Raw genomic sequence first — 26285 nt, 5'->3', positions numbered from 1 at the left:
CGGTCACTAAAAGGAAGTTTCAGCTAAATAACCTATATTCATCTTAATAAAAAAGGTAAATAAAATAAGTATAGATAGGACACGGTATTCATTTTCAACATATATAAGCAAATATGTTAATGACAAACATTATTAACTATTAAGAGTTCTACTAAAAACTTGTGAAATTAATAAGATAATGTGTAATATCCCAAAAGTTTTCACGGTTCACGCCGTCTTGACGAGACTATTTATAAGTTCCAGAGGAGGATTGTTCAGTCATGAAATTCCGGCGCTAGTCGAGTGCGGAGCGCGCTCGTGGCCGCTTCCCAAACTGACGGTTCCTCCTGGTTCCTCTTCCGGGTTACCGAAAATATGATCAGCTGAATTAAGTGTCGTGTCACGTGTGTCTTCAATAAGTGCGTAATTAACTCATCAACACTCTACACATCCAAAACTATGTAAGAGATAGCTCTTAATATCACAAGAATCCCGTAAATGTCTGTTTCTATAAGCAGCTGCTAAGAAATAGCTGGGTTTATTTCAAATTTTGTGTAAACACGCTGTAAGGAATGTGAACAGTTGTGGTTTATCGTAATTGAAGGGGTGCAGCCACTACTTGCAGAAATTCATCTCTCATATAAAGCCTGTTAATCCAGCATTTCCCAAACTATGAGTCGCGAGCGAATATTATATGGGCCCTGAAACTACTAGGGAATCTGTGCGTTACCAAAATATTTTATGCCCCCTTTTTATAACGGTCAGGTCCCGAATTTGTCTGTTTTTTTTTTAAGTGGGTCGGAGCCCAGTCAACTTTGGGAACCACTGGGTTAATCAAAAGGTTTAGACTGGGTAGCTGAAAGTAAAAATATAGTTGAAGGACTTGGAGGTGAAACGAATGACTTCTTAGAATAAACGGTTGACAAAAAAAGCTTATACATAAACTCAAACGATCAAATAATAACGGCTACTAGGTATCGGACCCTCTATACCTAAAACTTTAATTAACGGTCAGTATTCGTTTTTTAATTAGCCCCGGTATCATTTACTAATTATAATATTTAAGTGTATCATAAAATGATTGTTATAATTTTGGATAATTTTCAATGATAAATATTATCTTATCTAAATCATAGTTCACAAAGTTAGATATAGTATAAATAGTAATCAAACTATTGAAACAAGTAACTGAGTATTATAGTACACCCGGATGTAAAGACCTTCTCAGACCTCTTTAAAACCTTGGACTTGTTGAGAGCTTTCCAAAATCACATTTATGTTTGGGATAAGTCATGCTCAATAGATCAAAATGCTTAATGAAGCAGAATATCAGCCAAGTATTTCTCTGGTCACATGATAATGTTGATTCATTTGAATTTCTAGGCAAGGATCTTAGTAATAGGGTTGTGGCGCATGTTGAATTATATAACTAAATCTAGTTAAATAGACAGAAAATGAGTAATTTATCACAATAAACTGGAAACTTAAAAAGAAATAATAACAAAAAAACAAGATCCGTTTGAAAAAAAATTGTTTACTTCCAAATAGGAAAAAAATACATCGAAACTGCTTCTAAGCAATAGCGACGTTACAATCATGGTGAAGTCACGATGTTTTGCCATTTTTGTTGAAGCGTTTCGTCAGTAAAGTGCGGGTGCCAAATTTTGACCATCATTTGTGACTATTGTATTGCTTTAATGGATCACATACAGACATTTGATCCTTAAAACAAACCTGATCGACTGATATCATTCATAAAAAAATGACAAATACCCTATTATATATAAAATTCAAAATATCTGAATGTTTATTTACTTTTTTTCCTGTTCTAGATCAATGGATACTACTACACTGATCTGCGGGCGTAGCACGGTTCCATTTTTGTCGTATATCACTATGCCCGTCACTTTCGCACTTACATACTAGTTAGAACGTGTGAGGCATGGTGACCAGCGATAAAAATGCAACCGTGCTAACCCCGCTGATTACATTGATTTAACATGATCAATATGGATGTAAATCTGAAATAAATGTATTCAATTCAATTATCATTGAACTAGAATATATAGGTAATGATACTAGAGGCCAACTAATATTAAAAGAATACAACGCCGTATAAACCGTCCGATAATGTAGGAAAACCGGCCAAGTGCGAGTCGGACTCGCGCACGAAGGGTTCCGTACCATTACGGAAAAAAAACAGCAAAAAATCACGTTTGTTGTATGGGAGCCCCATTAAAATATTTATATTATTCTGTTTTTAGTATTTGTTGTTATAGCGGCAACAGAAATACATCATCTGTGAAAATTTAAACTGTCTAGCTATCACGGTTCATGAGATACAGCCTGGTGACAGACAGACGGACATACGGACGGACAGACGGACAGCGGAGTCTTAGTAATAGGGTCCCGTTTTTACCCTTTGGGTACGGAACCCTAAAAAATGACGCAGAATAACGGGAAAATTGTTTGATACTAGTGAGTTAATTTTTATGAAAAACTTTTTTCTTAACTCTAAAACCGATTTGGTAGATGAACTAAACTAAGATATTTTGCTGCAATATGCTAAAGCGTCTTAATTAATTTATTTGACAGTTTTAGGTCGCCTTCTCGTCATTAGTGAAATCTCTTTTGTTGATTGTGTTTTATAGGCTCTATACAAGAGACAGGTGTCTATTTTCTATTGCCTTATATCAAGTAATAATAAATAATAAAATAAATAAATCATTTTTATTTCGAGTAACTTTACAAACTCATATAGCTTGTGTTAGTAAGTACTTATAGCTATGTTAGTGCTTACATCTATCACTATATATACAGAATAATTATTAACACAAAATTAACATTACAATAAATAATAAAAATAATAAAAAATAAACAATATTGAAATGAACTGAGTTATGTTTCTAGAAGTACATACCCAAGTAGCTTATACATAATAAGTACTTCTAGACCTGTACCAATAACTTCTGAGGTTATAAGAATATTAATGTTGCTTATTTTTTATATATAGTTTCCAGACCATATACTAAACCTAAAAATAATATTTTGTGTCATCCTAGGTATTTGCTTAGGTAGAAATTTAGGTATTTCTTTTTTCAATCAGCATTCTGTAAAAAAAATATTAGAGACGAAATTCTTTGTTTCCCTGTAAAGGCAAAGTGGCTTCCGACGTACACACGCATTTTGTGTCATTTTCATCCACGGGTATAATGGCATTTAATAAATACCTAATATTGATCCTAAAACGCCTAAAAAAATATTAGAGTCGGTAAGTGAAGTGTTGTACTTTACAGAACATTGTTATGTGTTATTCAAACAAATCTGTGTCAAATTCATCCACCGCTTTTATTAAAAAAAAAATTTTTTCTAATTAACACCCTGTATCTGCCACAAAAAAAAATTCATATTATTAAGTTTACGTCTACAATATTATAATACCACATTGAGACATCATTCATAATTTGGGTCATTTTGATCCACGGTTTTTTTACTATCTGGCAAAATAAAACTCAATTGAGCAAGAAGGGCGTGCGCGGGGAAGGGTACCTACGCGGGTGGGGTGCTTATTATACTTGCCGCAATATCAGCTTGCGACTGAGATCTTAATACTATCTCCTTTACCCTTGTTAAGACCAACCAAGAGTGAAAGAGATGGCATTATGAGCTGTCTCGCCACTTAGTTTTGCGATACAGTGTATTTATTTCATTCGGAGGCATAATTACATTGTCTTATCAATCTTACCGTAGTAGGTATATAAATATAATTAAAAATAAACTGTAGGCTGCACTCCTCATACTGACCAACATTTGTGACGTTCCTAATCAAAAGGTACCACTTTCTCTGACAGGTTATTTGTATAAAGATATAATCAAATTTCGTCTTTATGGTAAACAACAAAGTGGTACCTACCTTTTGATTGAGAATGTCACATCAGCGACTTAAAAATTACTTTTGTTTCGATTTTTAGTAGACTAAGTTTATTTTAAGACGCAATTTATTGTGATTTTCGTTATTTTTAAGCGTGGCAAGCAACATTAATTACAATGATGATGATGTTCATTAAATACAATATTTTTTCATACTATACTGAACTGTCACCCTATACATGAGAATGAACAGCGCCCTCTTGACAATGATCATATATTACTGGTCAGGCTTTAATATGTGTCATAATTTAGTAAACTCTCCTTTGTGGATTCTAAGTTTCCGAGTTACAGCAGTTTAGTGAAAGCGTTTTTTTTAAATATAAATTAAGGGTTGAATAAAGAGGAAAGAAAATTTGATTATTTTTGCGCTACGACGCACGGTTTAGGAGATACAGCCCTATAAAGTTTTTTTTTTATTGTTTTTTTTTTTTTTTTCTTTTTTTTCTTTTTTACATTGTGTTTTTTGTATATTACTTTGGGGTTTCATAAAGGGGAACGAAAATTTAATTATTTTTGCGCTACGACGCATGGTTTAGGAGATCAAGCCCTATAAAAAAAAATCTCTTTTTTTGCGTTTTTTTTGTATAAATTAATGGTTACATGAAGGGGACCGAAAAGTTGATTATTTTTGCGCTACGACGCACGGTTTAGGAGATACAGCCCTATATAGATTTTTTTCTTTTTCTTTTTTACGTTTTTAAATCTTAATTAAGGGCTTCTTAAGGGGAACGAAAATTTGATTATTTTTCGCTACCATGCACGGTTTAGGAGATACATCCCTAAAGTTTTTTTTGTTGTTTTTTTTTTCTTTTTTTTGTCATTGCGTTTTTTGTTATTACTTTGGGGTTTCATAAAAGGGAACGAAAATTTTATTATTTTTGCGCTACGACACACGGTTTAGGAGATACAGCCCTAAAATTATTTTTTTCTCTTTTTCTTTTTTGCGTTTTTAAATCTTAATTAGGGGCTTCTTAATGGGGAACGGATATTGATTATTTTTGCGCTACGATGCACGGTTTAGGAGATACAGTCCTATAAAGTTTTTTTGTTATTATTTTTTTCTTTTTTTTCTTGTGTTTTTGTATATTATTTTGGGGCTTCATAAAGGGGAACGAAAATTTTATTATTTTTGCGCTACGATGCATGGTTTAGGAGATACAGCCCTATAAAGATTTTTTTTTTAATTTTGCGTTTTTTTTTTAAATATAAATTATGGGTTGCATAAAGGGGAACGAAAATTTTATTGTTTTTGCGGTACCACGCACGGTTTAGGAGATACAGCTCTATAAAGTTTTTTTTCCTGTTTTTTTTTGTTTTTTTTTTAGTATTAATTACGGGTTTCTTAAAGGGTTTTTTTTTAATTATTTTTGCGCTACGACGCATGGTTTAAGAGATAAAGCCCTATAATTATTTTTTTTTAATTTTGCGTTTTTTTTTACATATAAATTATGGGTTGCATAAAGGGGAACGAAAATTTTATTATTTTTGCGCCACCACGCACGGTTTAGGAGATATTATATCTATATATATATATATATATATAGCTATAATAGCTCTATAAAGTTTTTTTCCTGTTTTTTTAAAGTTTTAATTAAGTGTTTCTTAAGGGGAACGAAAATTTGATTATTTTTGTGCTACAATGCACGGTTTAGGAAATGCAGCCCTATAAAGATTTTTTTGTTGTTTTTTTTTTCATTGTGTTTTTTGTATATTACTTTGGGGTTCCGTATAGGGGAACGAAAATTTTGTTATTTTTGCGCTACCACGCACGGTTTAGGAGATATAGCTCTATAAAGATTTTTTCCTGTTTTTTTTTGTTTTTTTTTTAAGTATTAATTAAGGGTTTCTTAAAGGGGAACGAAAAATTTATTATTTTTGCGCTACGATGCACGATTTAGGAGATGCAGCCCTATAAAGATTTTTTTTTGTTTTTTTTTTCATTGTGTTTTTTGTATATTAGTTTGGGGCTTCACAAAGGGGAACGAAAATTTGATTATTTTTGCGCTACGACGGTTTAGGAGATACAGCCCTATAAAGTTCTTTTTGTTTTTTTTTTTCATTGTGTTTTTTGTATATTACTTTGGGGTTCCGTAAAGGGGAACGAAAATTTTATTATTTTTGCGCTACGATGCACGGTGTAGGAGATACAGCCCTATAAAGTTTTTTTGTTATTTTTTTCTTTTTTTTCATTGTGTTTTTAGTATATTACTTTGGGGCTTCATAAAGGGGAACGAAATTTTTATTATTTTTGCGCTACGACGCATGGTTTAAGAGATACAGCCCTATAATGATTTTTTTAATTTTTTTTTGCGTTTTTTTTTTAAATATAAATTATGAGTTGCATAAAGGGGAACGAAACTTTTATTATTTTTGCGCCACCACGCACGGTTTAGGAGATATTATATCTATATATATAGCTATAATAGCTCTATAAAGTTTTTTTCCTGTTTTTTTTTTAAGTTTTAATTAAGGGTTTCTTAACGGGAACGAAAATTTGATTATTTTTGTGCTACGATGCACGGTTTAGGAGATGCAGCCCTATAAAGATTTTTTTGTTGTTTTTTTTTTCATTGTGTTTTTTGTATATTACTTTGGGGTTCCGTATCGAAAATTTTGTTATTTTTGCGCTACCACGCACGGTTTAGGAGATATAGCTCTATAAAGATTTTTTCCTGTTTTTTTTTGTTTTTTTTTTTTAAGTATTAATTAAGGGTTTCTTAAAGGGGAACGAAAAATTGATTATTTTTGCGCTACGATGCACGATTTAGGAGATGCAGCCCTATAAAGATTTTTTTGTTTTTTTTTCATTGTGTTTTTTGTATATTAGTTAGGGGTTCCATAAAGGGGAACGAAAATTTGATTATTTTTGCGCTACGACGGTTTAGGAGATACAGCCCTATAAAGTTCTTTTTGTTTTTTTTTTTCATTGTGTTTTTTGTATATTACTTTGGGGTTCCGTAAAGGGGAACGAAAATTTTATTATTTTTGCGCTACGACGCACGGTTTAGGAGATACAGCCCTGAAATGATTTTTTTCCTCTTTTTCTTTTTTGCGTTTTTCAATCTTAATTAGGGGTTTCTTAAAGGGTTTTTTTTTTTAATTATTTTTGCGCTACGATGCACGGTGTAGGAGATACAGCCCTATAAAGTTTTTTTGTTATTTTTTTCTTTTTTTTCATTGTGTTTTTAGTATATTACTTTGGGGCTTCATAAAGGGGAACGAAATTTTTATTATTTTTGCGCTACGACGCATGGTTTAAGAGATACAGCCCTATAATGATTTTTTTAATTTTTTTTTGCGTTTTTTTTTTAAATATAAATTATGAGTTGCATAAAGGGGAACGAAACTTATTATTTTTGCGCCACCACGCACGGTTTAGGAGATATTATATCTATATATATAGCTATAATAGCTCTATAAAGTTTTTTCCTGTTTTTTTTTTAAGTTTTAATTAAGGGTTTCTTAACGGGAACGAAAATTTGATTATTTTTGTGCTACGATGCACGGTTTAGGAGATGCAGCCCTATAAAGATTTTATTGTTGTTTTTTTCATTGTGTTTTTTGTATATTACTTTGGGGTTCCGTATCGAAAATTTTGTTATTTTTGCGCTACCACGCACGGTTTAGGAGATATAGCTCTATAAAGATTTTTTCCTGTTTTTTTTGTTTTTTTTTTAAGTATTAATTAAGGGTTTCTTAAAGGGGAACGAAAAATTGATTATTTTTGCGCTACGATGCACGATTTAGGAGATGCAGCCCTATAAAGATTTTTTTGTTTTTTTTTCATTGTGTTTTTTGTATATTAGTTAGGGGTTCCATAAAGGGGAACGAAAATTTGATTATTTTTGCGCTACGACGGTTTAGGAGATACAGCCCTAAAAAGTTTTTTTTTGTTTTTTCTTATTGCGTTTTTTTAAATATAAATTAATGGTTACATAAACGGGACCGAAACGTTTATTTTTGCGCTACGACGCACGGTTTAGGAGATACAGCCATATAAAGATTTTTTCCTCTTTTTTTTCTTTTTTGCGTTTTTAAATCTTAATTAGGGGCTTCTTAAAGGGGAGCGAAAATTTGATTATTTTTGCGCTACGATGCACGATTTAGGAGATACAGCTAATACAGCCCTATAAAGATTTTGTTTCTTTTTTTCATTGTATTTTTCATGTATTACTTTTGGGTTACATAAAGGGGAACGTAAATTTTATTATTTTTGCGCTACGACGCATGGTTTAGGAGATACAGTCCTATATTTTTTTTTACAATGCATGTGCTCGAAAAGTGCGTTTCCTACGGAGCCATATCGTGCGGAAAGTACTGCTTTTCCGCACTAGTGCTTTTTGGTTTCAATTTTTTTTTTACAGTACATATGGTGCTACTTTCTCGCACTAGTGCGGAAAAGAGCACTTACCGTGCATATGTCGAAAGTTTAAAGGGCCATATGTACTGTAAAACGTACGATACACGTGCGAATAGGTAATTCGCAACTCGTGTCGATTTAAAACACTCCTTTTAATAATTAAACTTATTTGCCATGATATGTTTTTTTATTTACTCGCACAATGCATAGTAAAAAGTTGTATGATACACGTGCGTAAAGATGATTTCCGCACTTGTTGCATAAATAGCATTTTTTTTTATCAAAGAATGAAAGAAAGTCACGGTATTAATAACCAAATTTTACTTTAGTGGTACCTTTCCCTATCACTGTCACAAATGTATGTGGCGTTCACGTAAACGCGATATTTTTAAGATTTCCCTGCGCAATGTTGCCAGCTCGCTCGCAAATCAAACATTGTACAATATCTATAAGTTTTAAATAGGTAAAAGATAATTCGACGCATTCTTTGCTTGCTTGTTGCTTGTTGTTGTGTTGTTTGCGTAACTTCTTTGAATAAGTTGCGTTAATTTGGCGCACAGGCGAAGTAAACATGCGTTGCGTACGGCAAGGTCACGCCGCGGCCCCACCCTGCACGGCCTCCGTTGCCCATTCAGACCGCCCGCTAGCTTCGTTTGAACGCAAATAATATTTTTGTAATATTTGTTTATGCAGTGGATGCAAGTGACACAAATTCATACATCTTATTTATCCCGCATTTCAAATTAATAAGATGTAAACTCTAATATCTTTAATATTCTTTTGTAACGGTGACAGCCTGTTACAACAAAATCATTAAATATCTTATGAAGCTATGCCTTAATAAGACACAAAATCATTTAATGGACCTATTTAAACGATTAAATTCGACCTAAGTAATTTTTTTTAACTCTAATTTTTTTTTGTGTCATTTAGAATATTATGACATGGTATCAGATTGCAGTGGACGTAATTGACACAAACTATGTTTTCACACTAAAAACACTATCCTAAATGCAACACAGTTACATGTTTTCTCTCGAATATTTTTTTCTCCAAAATAATTCAAAATAAAAAATAATTACCACAAAATAACAAATTACTAGAAAAGCAAATTATATATATGACACAAAACAAAATGTAAGATTTACATCTTAACAAAGTATTCATAAGCGAAAACAGAATTGACTTTAATATTTTTATAACCTAGGGGTCAAAATATAGCCAGCGGTACAGGTCTATTCTAGAAACATGCATGTCCTCACAGTGCCTCATATATGGGCAGTCAAACCTCTCGGCTATCAACCGCAGGCTATATCAAGTAATGACGTAGCTACCATTTTTTTTTCAAAATGGAAAATACTGCAATTATCTGAGCGATTAGATAGTCTGTTCGATTTTCATTTCCAGACAAAAAATCTTTGGAAATTCCGTATCCTGCATGGCTAAGCCGTGGACCGGATGTGTAACTACTAGAAGATAACGTACAATATATTTTTCCTGTTTAAAATGAGCATGATTACGTCTAATCGTTGGAAAACATCATTTCATCGTCTTTGAGTGTTTATAATAAGACTCGTAGAGCATATGACGGCCGCGTTAAAAATAATACATAATTAATGAATGGACTTGGACGAGACGTAGCGTAGTTCAGGATGAAAGTCACTATTGATGTATTATTTATTATCTTAACGTGATGAAAGCATGTTTATGTCATTGTCATTACTAGGTACATACATTGCATGTAATGTAAGGTCTTAATCAAAGTACAGTAAGTTACTTAAAATTTGAATTATAAATGCTTTTTGACTAATCTTTGCAATACATTATTGTTAACGTTCTATTTGTGAAAAAAAAAATGTTTACTGCTCCATCAGTTTTAATAGTTCAATAAGTACCTATGTAGGCTACAGTGGCTGTCAACCGTCAAACCATCATATGTAATAACCACTCACTTCAAAAATCGCAAACAATCCCGCTTAAAAATAAAATATATTTTTTTGAATACAGATAGTAACAAATTCTGTTTAAAACGTGTGTTTCGTTTAGAAAATGCAAAACCGATTGAACTATAATATATTGGTTATTTTGCTTAAATATCACAGAGCAACATATTTTGTTCTAATTTGAAACGCAGTAGTATCTTTGTTAAGTTAATAAGCAGTATCCTACAACATTCGTTTAGTACCTGTTTAATTAAGTATAAACCCGTAGACATTACCCAGGCAACACTGACGAACACTTTGTTCTTAATTCCAAAAGCATACGGTTCTAAATTGATTGTTGCAAAACAAAAGCATAACCCTTAGTCTCTTTATATAAATTGATATTTGTCCATTACTCGTAACGATACCGTAATTGTGTTATAAACGTGGTCTAATCCTATAATTATCAGGCAATCAGAGTACATATTTCTCTTCTTGAATCTTTATTTTACTTTACATTGGGAGTCGTAATTACATTAGTCGTAACTATGAGCCACATGAACATTACGCTACACACATTTTATCACACTAAACAATGTGTTCATTTTCTCAAGAGTAGGTAATTGTATAGAAATGATGGAAACAATTTGTTGACTGCAGTACACAATGCCGATAGGCAGCGTCAATAAGGAACCGGCAGCCAAGCGGGAGACCTTCAGACCGCCATGGGTGAAGGATAAGGACGCAGCAGCTCCGCCACCATGGACTCAGAGGAAATTGAAACCAGTGGATACTGCCAAGACAGCTAAGGCTGACAAGGCTGACGGTGAGGAGCAACCGACTCCGGCCCCAGCAGCAAAACCATTGAAGCGTAAGTATCTTTTATTCGTCCGGTTTCATGTAAGACTCTATAATAATATGATGTAGGTACCTAATTGAAGTAGTTACGTATACAGAACAAATAAAATATGTCTGCTAAGGCTTTGTAAACGGTACTTGTTGAACGAATCATTCATAATTGTGCAATAAATTACCAATATTACCATCAAGTAAAGCTCCGATCGCCATGCTCGGTTACCTAAAATATGGTAAAATATTATGTATTAGTATATACTTAATATATATTAAAATCTCGGTAATACTTATCTAATACGAAACTTTCTGATACGAAATGTATGAAACCAAATTGAATCCCATTTTTGCATGCGTGTCACATGGACGCGATTCCATGCGTAATTAAAAAATAATAGTCACGTTCTAAAACACAGTATAGAAGATCATAGTGCTCCAATTAGATTGGCTACTTGTCACTTTAGTTCTATTTGTTTACGACCGACCACCAACGTCATTGTGACGTACATTTGAAACGGCGCCTGTCGCACGCGCACCTTTTGCGAACGGAAATTGTTCGTCACGATTGGTAACTTTGCAGCAATTATTAAGTAGGAGTGATTTTCAAGTTGACCAAAAAAGATGTGTTGTGTTCCTGCCGGTGAGTAAGGTTGCCAGAGCTCAACACGCATGTAACGCAGGAGTTGCAGGCGTACATAGGCTACGGAGACTGCTTACCATCAGGCGGGCCGTATGCTTGTTTGCCACCGACGTAGTATATCCATTAAAAAAAATGATTTTGATATAAGCTTTTATCGCTGACTGTACATTTCTATCAACAGGCAACTAATACTCATCGAGTCAATTCTAACAAACTCAAACACAACTAGTTTGCGTTTATTGTTTTCTCACAGAGTTCCTATGGCCACCTCCTGTGTCCATCATCAGATCAGCTCGATGGTCCCATAATATTGAATTGTCACCCAACTTACATATGTATGTGAAGTTTCATCTCAATCGAATAATGGGAAGTGGGTCTAATTTAGCTAACAAGATTTGAGCAGAACCAACCTATTATAAAACAAATTATAACCGGAATACAATTTTCCATAATATCGGCCTTTCTTTGGGTGTCTCGAACTTATGGTCAACAATAAACCTGCCCTCGTCAGTTTAAAAATAATAATACGCCGGCTTCGTAAGTTTCAAGTCGTAAACTACATACATAAATACAGTTAACTAACATTATCAAAGATTAATACCTAATTAATGTAATTTACATAACACTTAACATTTTAAAGTGAAATTGTGCGTCACATACTAAAATGATTCGTCAACTTTCCCGCTTTTCTCATGCTCCGTGAGTGGGCTGTCTTACACTTACAACACATACATAATATTTAGTAACTGTATGATTGTGTTTAGGTGTTGATGTATACAGCATAGTGACGTCAACACCTGCCCGAAACTTTGGCAGGAGACACGAGTTCTGAATAATTGACTCTCCCAAACTGTTCATAAGTTGGTAGTCTGGAGTTTGGAACCGAGTGACGTTCTTGTGTCCACGATCGGTGAATTCAGTCACATTTTGCTAAATTTCGTGAGACGTTTTTGTATATCAAGTGACATACGTATAAGTGCATGTGCTACATAAAGTAAAACTTTCCGTGGGTTTACTACTGTAATAACGCAGGTAGGTCTATTGGAGAAAACCGCTACTTAATAATCCCCCGAGATTATAGGTTTTAAAACTGGGTTTTCATATCTTTAAGTAAAATGTATCTATAATGGAAGGCATAAATTTGAACTTAATGACTTAATTTTAAAGCCACATCTATACACTGTCTAGTTAACACTAGCGTCTGGCGTCTTATAAGTTTAAAAGGCGTTATACAAATCCATTACTTATGACGCAGAGTTGGCATAGAGGAGAGTCGGTCGGTCTGTACGAAATCCTAAAGACAAATACAACGATAACTATAAAAAAATATGATCGGAACGGATTCAAATCTTGAAAATATACATGTCTGCGTTTTCTTTCGAGTCGACCGACAAATATTGTAATTCGTAGGATCGCTTATTTTTTATTTATCTATTTAGCAATACCAGCTAAGTTCATTGCCCTGTAAAATGCATTTCATAGCAATGGAAAACTGATCTCTTTTTATCTTGTATTTTCTGCTTCAATAAACGTTGAAGATGTAAAGAGGAGATATTTTTAGCTGGCCGACGCCAACGATTCGAGATATTTTTAGGCGCGACAGACTTTTTGAAAACAAATGAACACGTTGGGGTTACGGCAAAAGTTTTGATTTAGACGATATGCAGTTGAATTAAGAATGAGAATAAAATAAAACATTATAACATATATATGCACTTTACTAGCAGAAATTCATTAAATATATATATATATATATATGAGAAATATTATCTATCTACGACCTCGACTATTTATTAAACAACACGAGTTAGCTAAGTATATCAAGGATTGTAATATGTCTAAAATTATAATACAATCGTTAATATTATGTCACATTAATAAACCCGCTTTACTTCTACCTACTTAGTAACATATATTATTAACATATATTGCTAACTCGTGTTGTTTAATAAATAGTCGAGGTCGTAGATAGATAATGTTTCTTGCTACGAATTTCTACGATTTTTGAGTTGTGTAATAAAACCTATCAAAAGCGCTAAGTATATTAGCCTAGCCTCACATTAAATGTATAATATAACAAATTTTGATGATGATGTTTTCATGGTTACAAAAATGTATCCCGACGGTCATCAAATAGGAAAGTTTGACAAGTAACCGCGCTAAAATAGCGAAGGTCGGCCATCTTGGCAGCCAGTATGTTTATTTACGTACGTGAATGCCATCAAAATGCACCACATCGGGGTCGCAACACGTGCTTCCATCAATTTAACTAAATATATATTCTTAAATACCCCAAAATATAATATTAAATACCAAATCAGCTAATATTTTAAGTAACTTACTTTTACATAGTCAATGTTATCAAATGCAGCACATCAATAGTAGATTGTTAACCGAGGGATGAAAAGCACTCATTTCTGCTGAGGTGTTTTGGCGCTCGAACGCAGTGAGAGCGCCAATAGTCCGAGGCAGAAATGATGCCTTTCACCCGAGTTAAACACTCTACTTTTCATTTCGAATACGAGAAAAGTAAAATGCATGTATTTTGTTAAAAACATGGCTAAGTATACATTTTTATAGTATTTCTTGAGGGTACTTTCAATTAACAATTCAGGCAAAAGTATCGTTATTTATGGAATGGAGAGTCAAACATCAAAATGGAAATTTTATAACAAATCCATTTAAACTCAAATTTCAATTGCGTATCGTAACAAAATTAAAAAAATCGTACTTCGAACGTGAAATGCTCTAGTGCAGACACGTATCATTTTCTGCGCACCTTTTAGAACAACAATGACTCTCTTTCAGAGCATGAGAAATGAAAAATCATTTAAAGTCACCTACATATGCAATAATATTTTACACTTCAGAGCGCTAAAATATATGATACGCTCTTATACTTCTTATAGCTCGGTATATAAATTTACGCCAGATGTATTTGTAGTGTCGTTGTCTAATGGTGCAGCCAGAGATGCAGGGATTCGGCGAATATTCGTGATGGCGTCTCTTTCATTTTCCTTGGGTAGCGAGAGACGCCTTAACGAATATTTGCCGAATCCCGATATGTGTGGCCGCACCCTAAGAATAATTCATATTTTTCAGCCGTTTTAAAAAAACAGTCGACAATAAAGGAAAAATCTGATAAGCCTGAAAAAACACAAAATGGTGTTTCCGAGACAGTCGAAGAAAAACTTGTAAAACCGTCAGCTGCGAAATCCGCTGACAAGGCGTCAAGACCAGCAGATGAAAAACCTAGATTTACAAAATCTTCATTAAGATCAGTCGATAAATCACCTAAAACTGAAGATAAAAACTCAAATGAGAAGGCTCCAGAGAAACCTGCACTAAGGAGTGTGAGAACAATTGATGGTGACAAAACGAAAGATAAGTCAGTAACAATCGTAGACAAGAAACCTGTTGAGAAAAATAGTACATCAAAAACAAATAATACTGCAGCAAATCATAAAACTCCAAATGACAAAAGTGTTACAAACTCAACAAGCAAAACTTCAGAGACAAAGCCACTTCTTAAGAAAACTGATACAACAAAAGTAGAAGAGAAGGACGACTCAAAAATGGCCACAAAGCCACCGATCGAAAAACCTACTACAAAGGTGTGTATGATCTTTTGGTGCTCTTTGATCATTAAATAAGGTCAAATCAAATTTTATCTTAAATAACTTGCAACGTTAGATCTCAATCACTAACCACTTATAATTGATAATTTATTTGCATGTAGCATTAGAACAAGAGCTTTTGCGTTATGATTTTTTAAGTATGTATTTAACGATGTCAACTTTTATGAATAAACAAAACATAAAACCATATTCAAAAATAACTGTTTTCGCCCACGATGCTATTACGGATGTTTGATTTGTGCTCCGCTTCTATGATCTATTTTTTGGTGGACGTCATTATTATTAATATTATAGCTTACACGTAAAACATACGCAACAACCGAGATTATAAATAAAGAAGAGCACATTTCCGTAAATATAGGGATTATTAAGCATCGGAAGGATATGTTTTCAATAAACACAATCAACTTGAATTGTAAATTACTAACGGCATACCTCACAGTCAGTTACAATGCAATGATACAGATTTTAAGAACTAATAGCGAATAAACACAAGCGATCTAATTCTTATTATAAATATGTCAATATTTTTTGTAAGTTTCATTTGTTTATGTAGCGATACAAGAGAAAACATTTTTTTTTTTACTTAGCAAACATATCGATTTTTACAGTTGCCTCCGCGCAAACCATCCCTTGTAAAGCAAGCATCAAAGGATGAACCAGTCAGGAAATGGAGGGATCCTCTACACGAGCGGGTCAAGGAAAACATCGATAAGACACTTAATGAAGTTCCTAAAGGTCATACGCTGACAAAGAATGAAAGTTTAAGAAGTAAGTTTTAGAGATATTGAAGTACTAATAATATAACTCTAACAGTACAAACTACAGAAAGTTTAAAATGCCATCATTTTATGGTCTTCTCCAGCAGTTTTACTTACTTCTCCAAATCTAGCTGTTGAGTAGGTACTATAAAAGATACCCAAGTCACTATAGATCTTCCTATTATACTCGTATTTTAGGAAATCCCGCGATGTCTCCAAGATTTCAACAATCAGAGGGACCAAGATGCCAATCGTTTACGCCGTAGCGAACGAAATGGTAATGTTTCTCTATCAATCTTACATATCAGTGCGACAGAGAGACATTAGCAATTTGATAACAATAAAAGTCCTATTGGATATAGGTTCAACCTTAAAGTATACCATTTCAGACAACTAAAAGTAATTTTCCAAAGTAGTCCAGCCTACTCTGAAAACAGAAGAACATATTGAACATGTTACGTATACATGAATAAAAAATCGACTAATAGAGAACCTACTTTTTTTTAGGTCGATTAAAATGTGTTGGTGCAGAGTGCATTTGGAAATAATTTCCACACCACTGTATGTCCAGCTCAGTTGCTTTGTGATTATGAGCAAAATACTGTTTTTATATTAAATAAAAAATGAAAGTAAATCGGATTCCTTACAATATCACTCACATATTAAGAAAATGTATTTTGATCATAAATAAACATTACAGTCACACCTACGATTACAATTAATTAATTTATTTAAGTACTTGATATTGATACTAATAGATTTCTAATTATAGAGCAAGTAAAAAATAGATTCTAATTTTTATTACCAATCTTAAATTATGTTTAATTTAATCATCAAAATTATGTTTGGACAGTATGTGGCGCATGGATAAATTTCAAAATATGTAAATTTAATTCGACGCATACGTGTTGTGGTCCAATAGTGAACAAACCTTTGATGATAATCCAAAAGCTTCGTTTTGTTTGTACCGTAGCAGCACAACATTGACACAGTGGCACTTTCGCTGCATTATAATTAGAGTGTGTGACAGATAGTGCGCTCAATCGGCGCAGGCGCAAGATCAGTCGTCATCGATATTGGCAAGATGAATTTGATGACATTAACCGGATTAGATGCGGCAATTTTAGGTTAGAGGTTTTTGTGTAACTTAAAATATCCCGAACCTCTAATCTAACCTAAAATCTCAACCTACAGGCCTACGCCTCCCCTACTCTATCACATTGTTGCGCTATGTTGAATTAGGGAGAGATAAAACAAACTCCGCAGCAAATTTTATAACACAGACTGTGGGAAGTGTTATTTCAAAAGTATGAAATTATGCATAATAATTTGACAACACTTCCACGCTCTGTGCTATCAAATTCGCGGCAGAGCTAGCTTGGTCTAACTCTAGCTGTTATTTTTAATACTTTAAAAGCCTTTGTCATTTATAGGCTTGTTCATTAAGGCCTGTTTTCAGCTAATTATGCAAAGAGTATAATAAGTATCAGTGTCAAAAAAAAACATCAGCATGTATAATTAGTAGTATAATTATACTCTACAGAGAGTTGTGTCATTCCCGGGAACGGGGCACAACTCTAACTCTACTTGGTTAAATATAAACTTAATAAGATTGATATAACAGTGGTGACTCTTCTGCGGCGGCAAGTGTTGCCAATAGATTCGGTTGCGATAATAAGATTAATAAGGTAAAGTTCTTCCTATAACTTTCTATATACTTAATAACTTTTTCATTAACTTTTTACAAAAAAAAATGTGTTCTTCGGTAATTTTATTACAAAAATAAATAATAATAAGACTAAAACTATGAAAACGGATTATATCGCGTATATTGAATTTATAATACATCCCGACCACCCCCCGGTCACCCGTTGACCACGAACGCTGTAAAGAGTTCGAAACGTCGGGATGTATTATAAATTCAATATACGCGATATAATCCGTTTTCATAGTTTTATTTCATGAGTAACTATCGCGGTAACCGAAGACAATAATAATAAGACTAGTTATTGAAAAATATGTAACTATTCAAATGACATCAATAAAAAACCAAGTTTAGAAAAACTATTTCGGGTGCTTATGGTAGGAGTAGGGCGGGGACGTTTAAAATTTTATGTTTAACCGCCTGTAACTATTTTATTTTACAGTTAGAAGGGTATGTGCCTGTTATTATTGTTGTGTTGTGCCTGTGCGGTAGGTTATTTATTTAGATATTAAATAGAATGTGTTTTGTAAAGCCTTTAATTCACAAAAGGATCAGGAACAAATATCTAGGAATATTATTAACTACGAGTACAGACGTATCGCATAAATTACAGGCGACGACGCACCTGAAGTATTAACTTACTCATCTCATGTGCGCCAGACTGCCTAGGTAGTAGTCTAAATCCAACCAAAATAGTCACAGATAGTTCCGCGTACGTCGCGTGCATGCATCAGGTGCAAAATTTGATTAGTAGACGGTGTATTGCACTCATGAGTATTAAATGTAACCACTTTATATTAATTTGAAAAAGTGTAATAGAAATTAAAGTGTTACTTATAAATCTTATAATAAAAAGAGGAGTGGCGCTTTAAAACAAATTGCGATTCATAAAATTTTGAGTTGTGAAAAAAAACAGATTAAAGTGAACATGGATGACTACACAGATGATCGAGTTAATCTTTTTAAGGGTTCGTAAAAATAAATGATTGTATATTTTACCCCTAAGTAGTATTTTTCTTTAGGGATTGGTGCGCCTACGGGCCTATTTCTCGAACGATATTAATTAGTCTAATATTATCAGTGTGTTGTCATGGCAACCCATATGATTTGACAGACAGGCAGAATAATAATATTATATTAGTTTAATATCGTTCGAGAAATGGGGTACGCTAATCACATTAGGACTCTATCAGTGTATTGTTTAACTCCATTTTGACAAACAGAAAAAGCAGTAAATTGCGCAACTTTGTCTAATTTGCCGAGCCCATCTAGCTATAGTGTAAAAGAAGATAGGGAAAAGTGTATTTAGTATAATAAACTCTAGCTAGACCGATATTTTTTTCGCTTTCATCATACAAATCATAGTCAAAAATAATATTACAATTTTTTTTACAAAGGTTAGTTTGACAGTATTTAAAGGCAACAGGCGATAAGTTTAAAACTCTCAGACTTGTGTGATTTGTGGTCTTTTACAGAGGATATCTCTAGGCTAATTAAAGCCAAGGAAGTAATTCGTACAATGTATAAACTAGATATACTTCATTCTTTTAATAAACTCTAAAATTATAATATGTTTTGTAGGCCAAAAAGAGAAATACAAGTTCATTATTTTTGTAATCACATTTCCAAACTCATAACAACAGGTTTGTTGAAACCAACGCCACCACCAATGCCGCCACCATTGCCACCGAAAATGCCTCCTCCACCCGAATTCAAAAAAGGTCCACTAGATCCAGAGAAGTTGAAAAAGTTGGAAAGCCTTAGAAGCAGACCTAGAAAGCGGCCTGACTGGAGTGACATGATGAAAGAAGTAGAAGATGGAAAAAAATTGAAACACGTCGTTTGCAATGACAGGTTTATTTTTTGGTATATTATTACCTTTTCTTTTTTCAGAAGATTGTGAATAATTCAGAAAATAATTAAAAAAATTATTTTGCAGATCAAGCCCAATTATTACAAAAACATCAGTAGTAAAAAATAAAGACCAATTTATATTTGAATCAGAGAAACCAAACTCACACAATGCTCTATTAAAAGAAATTAATCTGGGCATTAAGCTAAAGAAAACTAAAACAAATGACAGGAGCAAACCTAATTTGGAAGGTTTAAGGAAGTTTAGAAGGCAAATGACTATTGAAGAACAGGTTCAAAAGTCAATGTCTCAAGCTAATCTATTAGCTGCGTCTCCTTCGGGAGTCTCAATAGCAGGAGGAGTAGCAGAGGTAATAATATTTTGCCTGATTTAAGTTTGAAGAGTATCTATAATAAAAACCAGCACCATTATTATTATTAATATTTTTTTACATTTAAGGTCCCTGGTGCAGAAGAAGAAGATATCGATGAGATGGATGATATTGATAAAGTCAGAGACGACCTTCAATCAACAAAACAATTGCTGGCAATTGAACTTAGGTAAAATCAACAATAAATAAATGTACGAAGCAAGTTTGTTTGCTAGCAAAAACTTGATTTATTTGGTTAAAGGAAAAATTGAAGAACTCATCCCCTCAAAGATCTGAAGTATTATATAAGTGTTTTTTTTTTCTTACATTTAACAAGAATTAATATGAAATTCTTCTCTATGATAGCAAATCTCGAGATAAGTATATGGTTTTTCCTTTCAAAATTTACAAAAAATACTTTTAATCTGTGCAGGAATAAGGAAGCTCAAGAAAGAGAAAATAAACGACTGCTGACGAGGATACAAAATCTCGAAGCTGAATTAGCAAGAGAACGTGCAATTATAAGACAGGAACAACATAAGACGGTTATATCAGTTACAGATGCTTACGATGAGAGACTGGTAAACAGCCTTAAAAGTGAAGTAGATAGGACTAAAGACACAGCACATAACTTGGAAAAGCAATATCTGCAAGCCGCAGAAGACAGGGACACGGCACTAACAGAACTGGAGGAAGTAAAACGAAAGAATGCAGAATTAGAAAAGAAATTAGAACAAGCACTACAGGTAAAATTTAACTATAATTGTACCTATATATTTTAAAGAAATGTTTAACATGATGCTTTATATTAAAACTGCTTCAGCTTAGCTTAACTAACACATTTACAGGTTGAGGAGGAATATAAGTCAGAAGAACCACTGTCATTCTACCAGAAGAGACAGCTGGATTTCGAAAAAGAGTGTAGGTACATTGATGTAAACTCAACTGCTGCACAGGAGTTAAGGAAAAGCGCTAAATCAACTAACATTATTGCTACTACTAACGCTGATGCTAATAGCGACGACGAGGTAGGGGTTGCTTTTTTAATCATAAGAAAACTTTACTCTGTTTACATACTAATACGAAAGAATTAATTTAAGTCATATATTTAAACCATTCTAGGGTATAATGCCTACAAACATGGGTTCAAGGAGATCAAGTCACGCAATCAAACAGCTTTCGGTTACCAAAGACGACAGTTTCGAGGAGGAAGATGAATCGGAGCCTGAAGAGGTGTGTACATAATAAATATTATATATTTTATGATTGCAATGATTTCCAAGCATTATGGTAGGTAGTTCAAATAATTTCTGATAGATTACAATTAATTAATACTACCTAAAACAATTTTATACGCTACGAGGCTACGAGAGGCCTATGCTCATTGCTCAGCAATGGGGGTTAAGTCAAAAGGATGAAATAATGATAACGGTACAATTTAAGCACCTACTTATCTAATAAAAATGTCAAATTTCAGGAGGAGAGTGAAGAAAAGAAACAAAAGCGAATGGAAAAAGAAGTACGCAATATGAGAAACAAAATCCGACACCTAAAAGAAAAACAAGACCTTATGAAGCGCGAAAGAATGGCCTTCAAAATGTCCCTCAAAAACCAACAACTGGCGTTGAAGTAAGTAGAATTAAGTAGTTATAAGTTATACTTCTCAATGTATGTAAATTATCTAAATTAGATGCATTAATTACGCACCTTAAAATCCGACTGAGGTACAAAAAAGTATTTTTTTTACTACTAAATTATAAAGCGAGACAGGTAACCTAACCTAACACTAACCGAGATTATTTATCTTAATGGAGGCAAAATAGTTAGTTAGTGCTTATATGCAATAAGGCCTTTAAAATATTTTAATTTTAGCTTTTTTATATATTTTTAGGGTTCCGTACCTCAAAAGGAAAAAACGGAACCCTTATAGGATCACTCGTGCGTCTGTCTGTCTGTCCGTCTGTCACAGCCTATTTTCTCCGAAACTACTGGACCAATTAAGTTGAAATTTGGTACACATATGTAAGTTTGTGACCCAAAGATGGACATGTAACGTAAACAAATTAATTTTAAGAGGCCGTAGCCGATTTTGGAGCAAAAATGTAAAATTGATAGATTTAGTCGTTGAAATTATACACGTTTTGTTACGTAATATCTAAATAACAAGTATTGATTTCTATTAGCACGTCTTCTCATCTTGCCTTTTAATAATGAGGTCGCGAGCGTGCGTCACCGGTAATGCATGAAGAGAAGGGGCAGTTTTTAAAAATTCATCAAAAAATCATGGTGGTAAATTATACAAATTGATGTATAAGTATAGTTTCAGCAAATGTTGTAGATTGTTTAAGTATCAAAATTACGTTGAAATTAAGTCGATTTTCAGAGAAATTGTCACTTGTTTTGAAGTAATTTCTGGAGAAAATTGATTTCGTCTAACTTTCATTTACACTACTTCAAAGTCATAATAATAAAAATGTAGTCTGATAAACGTCAAGTACAGGATATGTGTAATACAAAATTACCATGTTTAGCAGTCCAAACTTTACGAAATTTACAAATAAGAGCGACAAAATCAGTGCTTTACGCGCGTTTACCTAAACGTCCATCAGTAAAGCAAACATTACTAATTTTGTGAGTACGTTTTTAAAAAACTGGTCTGATAAAAGGTAAGATAAGAAGACGTGCTAATAGAAACCAGTACTTGTTATTTCAATTAGGTAACAAAAGGTGTAAAATTTCACGGACTAAATCTATCAATTTTACATTTTTGCGACTAAAATCGACACCGGCCTCTGGGGGTAAATGAGAAAATTAAAAAATAAAGTTTGTCAAACTATATCGTGTTATATATTAAATGAAAGAGCTCATTGTGAGAATCTCAAATATATTTTCTTTATAATTTTAAGATAAACAGTTTAGAAGTTATTCAAGAAAATAGGCAAAAAATTACCATTCCCCCGCCTTTATCTCCGAAACTACTGGGTCTAAAATTTTGAAAAAAAATACACAAATTAGATCTTTATCTATAGAGCACAGGAAAACCTATTAGAAAAGTGCAGTCAAGCGTGAGTCGGACTTAATTACTTAGTTTTTGATCCGACCCCTACGGGTTTTTTAAAGACATTTCACTGACGTTTCACATCATAAAAAGTACATTATTTAAATTATGTAATGTACGGAACCCTTGGAACGCGAGTCCGACTCGCACTTGGCCGGTTTTTTTAGTTTTTTACCTCTAGTTTATTTATTTTTAGGTTTTTAGTTTACGATAAAAAACATAATATGTAACGCTTTACGCACAAAAACACAATGCTACCCAAAAAAAGACGGGTAAATAAATACTTTCTTGATTATTTTTGCAGAGACGAGAAGAAGAAATACAAAGAATTAAAGCGCGAAGTAGACAAAATGGCAGCCATGATGAAAGAAGTGGGCTCAGACGAGGAAGAGGAGGAAGAGGAATCAGAGGAAGAGGAGGAGGAGAAGAGTGAAACCGAAGAGGAAACTGAAACTGAGACAGAGCAGGACACGGAGAGCGAAACGGAGAGTGAGAGTGAACCTGAGGTAAATGATCTGTATAAGATGCCAAGTAGGAACTTTGAGTTGAGCAGTTTTTAAGCTACTAAACACGATTACCTCAAAGAAAAGTGTGTATTTAAACTTGAACGTTTAACAAGTGATAGCTTATTTTGATTAATAATGTCCAATAGATGAATGAATAGCTTGCTTCTCTTTTTCAAAGTCACTCTATCTGAGTCTTGTGCTTACGCATATCAAACAATTTCAATGTCATTTAACCAATTAATACATTACATTAGTATTAAGGTTAAGCTTATCTTTGAAATTGTCTTTTCATGTGTTCGGTACATAAAGTTTACCACTAGGTAAATAAAGTTTTTGTATACCTATTTCAGGACGCTCCATTGCCGAAAAAGAAAGACAACCTATCGACAAGGATGAAGCGGCACGAGACCAGAGTGACCGCTCTAAAGAAAGGCAACGCCCTACTGATGGCTAATGTGGACCGACTGAAGGATGACGTGCTGAAGCAGAGAGAAGAGTCTGTGACACTCAAGAATGAACTAGATTCGCTTATTAGCGAACTTGAGTAATAAGGAAGGCAACTGCCTAAGGTTTCCCCTGTTAGATTTGTTGTATGGGATTTGGCTATAAGGGCGCATCAAGGCCATAATAGTTATTTACGATACAAGTGCGGAAAAGAGGAAATTCGAAACGAGTGGCGATAAATTAAAACACGACCGCAGGGCGAGTTGCGAATTACCTATTCGCACGTGTATCGTACAACGTTTTACAGTACATATGGCCCTTTAACCCTTAAATGCATAATGATGTATATATGCATCGTATATTTGATGGTCCGTGGCTCAATATGCAGCTATCCAAAATCACATTTATTACTTTTATACAGCATGACACATCTATTTCAATTTATTAAAAAGTTATACAAAAAATCATGCATTTAAGGGTTAAACTTTCGACATATGCACGAAAAGTGCTCTTTACGCACTAGTGCGACAAAGTAGCACCATATGTACTGTAAAATATATAATATATTTTACTATTTGACACTTTTGATAGGCGTGACAGGGGAAACCTGTGCTGGCGCCATCTGTAAAGAGCTTCGCCAACCCTATTAATTCGTGTAAGATAATAATAGCCATAAGCCCGGTTCACATTTGTCTGTCGTGTCGTGTTCTTTCAGACAATGTGAACGCAACCATATTAAATGTAAAGGGACCTCCACACTCATGCGCGAATCACGGCGCGAAGCCGCGAACGCGAGTCTGGAGTCTAGTTTGGTTATCAGCGAAATCGACTCTACACTCGCGTTCGCGGCTTCGCGCCGCGTAGTCTGGAGCGGGCTTATAAACCCGATATGCGTCACGACACAACACAACACGATACGTCAGACAAATGTGAACCGGGCTATAGAAATTGACTTATGACATGACATGAAGTTATCAAGTAGGTAACTAACAGATAAAAGATCATGAATGTTTCAATGGATACTATTTTCCATAAAGCTTGAATCATACTCGCAAGTCACCTTATGCAGTGTCTAAATTAAATATCTCTTAATTAGTTTCAAACATGGAGTGCCATTAGTGTTATGAGCTAATATTCAATAACTTGAGATTATGTTATGTAAAGATTTAAACATGACATTTTTGGCTGCTGATAAAATAATAAGTTAATTTCTCTAAATAACAAGCAATATGGTAATAAGTTAATAACTAACTTGAGGTACCATAAAGTAACTAAAACTTGATTGCATTCATTTCTTTAATGGAATAAAAGGAATAAGAATAACAATTGAAATGTTGAACATATCATGCCGCAAATTAAATTATAACTAGAAATTAAGTCAAACAAAAATTATATATATAATTCATTTATTGCAAGTAAGTTACACTCATAATGTGGTAAGTAAAACTTAAAAAATATTAATTCTTATACTTACAAATTAAAATACTTATTCTTTTAATACTTTTAGGGTGCAAATTTATTTATATCCTTCTTATCCATTTTACATGTTAATAATATGTATTATCAGTATTTTTATGAATTAAATAGCAAAACTACTTACTAGTATAATGTGTCAGATTGACCACATTATTATTGCATCTATTTTTATGCAGCTATACACTAATTGAATAAATATTATGTGATTTGTATATAATATTGACACATACATAATATAAGATAATCTCTAATATAATGCCTAATTTGTATTGCCAAAGGAAAACAATAAACTTTTTTAAACTTAAGTAGCTGTTTGTTTATGATTTACTCTATGGTCTCTATGGAAACAGGATCACGATAGAGTCAGTTTATTAGCATAACCTCATGACGCCCAGTGTACACTATGATGTACATGCTATTTCAATGTAGTTTCAACCATCATTAAAACAAATAAGGTAGCATTTCTTTTGTCTCGTAACATATTTTAACAAATGAAATCAGGGCTCGGAACCGGTATTTTTTTTAAACCCTGAAATAGCCCAATATTTTGGATTTTTTTATGCTCATTACGTAGGACTGAATCATGTATTTAGAAAACAATTTTGCATTATTAAAACGTCCCATTAAAAATGAAATTATAAACAAAAGAACGAAAAAGAACGTAATAATACCGGTATCTTTGTATGGAGCAAATACCGGTTTCCGACCCCTGAATGAAATTCAACCCAATTAAAATTACAACTAGATTCAAACTTCCATTGCTATAATTTTGTATGGTAGGCAGCAGGAGGT

At 33.4% G+C, this 26285-nt stretch overlaps 1 protein-coding gene across 2 annotated transcripts; it reads left to right on the top strand.

Moving 5' to 3' along the window:
- Positions 1 to 267: 267 nt before the first annotated feature.
- LOC134750236 (glutamic acid-rich protein-like) lies at positions 268 to 25798 on the top strand. Of its 2 annotated transcripts, none has more exons than XM_063685384.1 (12): positions 268 to 398; positions 10852 to 11062; positions 14786 to 15297; positions 15933 to 16092; positions 19431 to 19641; positions 19727 to 20009; positions 20099 to 20199; positions 20443 to 20755; positions 21132 to 21242; positions 21487 to 21638; positions 23372 to 23573; positions 23924 to 25798. In XM_063685384.1, the coding sequence occupies exons 2-12, from the start codon at positions 10858 to 10860 to the stop codon at positions 24119 to 24121; spliced, it is 2448 nt and encodes an 815-aa protein (XP_063541454.1). In that variant the 5' UTR covers positions 268 to 398; positions 10852 to 10857; the 3' UTR covers positions 24122 to 25798. The 2 variants fall into 2 exon arrangements, with proteins under 2 accessions (XP_063541454.1, XP_063541453.1); XM_063685383.1 differs by having other exon boundaries at positions 278 to 440.
- The last annotated feature ends 487 nt before the right edge of the window (positions 25799 to 26285 follow it).

This window comes from Cydia strobilella, chromosome 19, assembly GCF_947568885.1.
Source record: "Cydia strobilella chromosome 19, ilCydStro3.1, whole genome shotgun sequence".
In the NCBI taxonomy this organism is placed as follows: domain Eukaryota; kingdom Metazoa; phylum Arthropoda; class Insecta; order Lepidoptera; family Tortricidae; genus Cydia; species Cydia strobilella.
This window is presented reverse-complemented; position numbering and strand designations above follow the sequence as displayed.

What these genes read in the sequence shown, in the direction of transcription:
- LOC134750236 (XM_063685384.1), top strand. Translation starts at nt 10,858, where the DNA reads ATGCCGATAGGCAGCGTCAATAAGGAACCGGCAGCCAAGCGGGAGACC. An exon ending in AGCAGCAAAACCATTGAAGC is followed by an intron (nt 11,063 to 14,785) that starts GTAAGTATCTTT and finishes CATATTTTTCAG; the next exon opens with CCGTTTTAAAAAAACAGTCG. An exon ending in AACCAACAACTGGCGTTGAA is followed by an intron (nt 21,639 to 23,371) that starts GTAAGTAGAATT and finishes TTATTTTTGCAG; the next exon opens with AGACGAGAAGAAGAAATACA.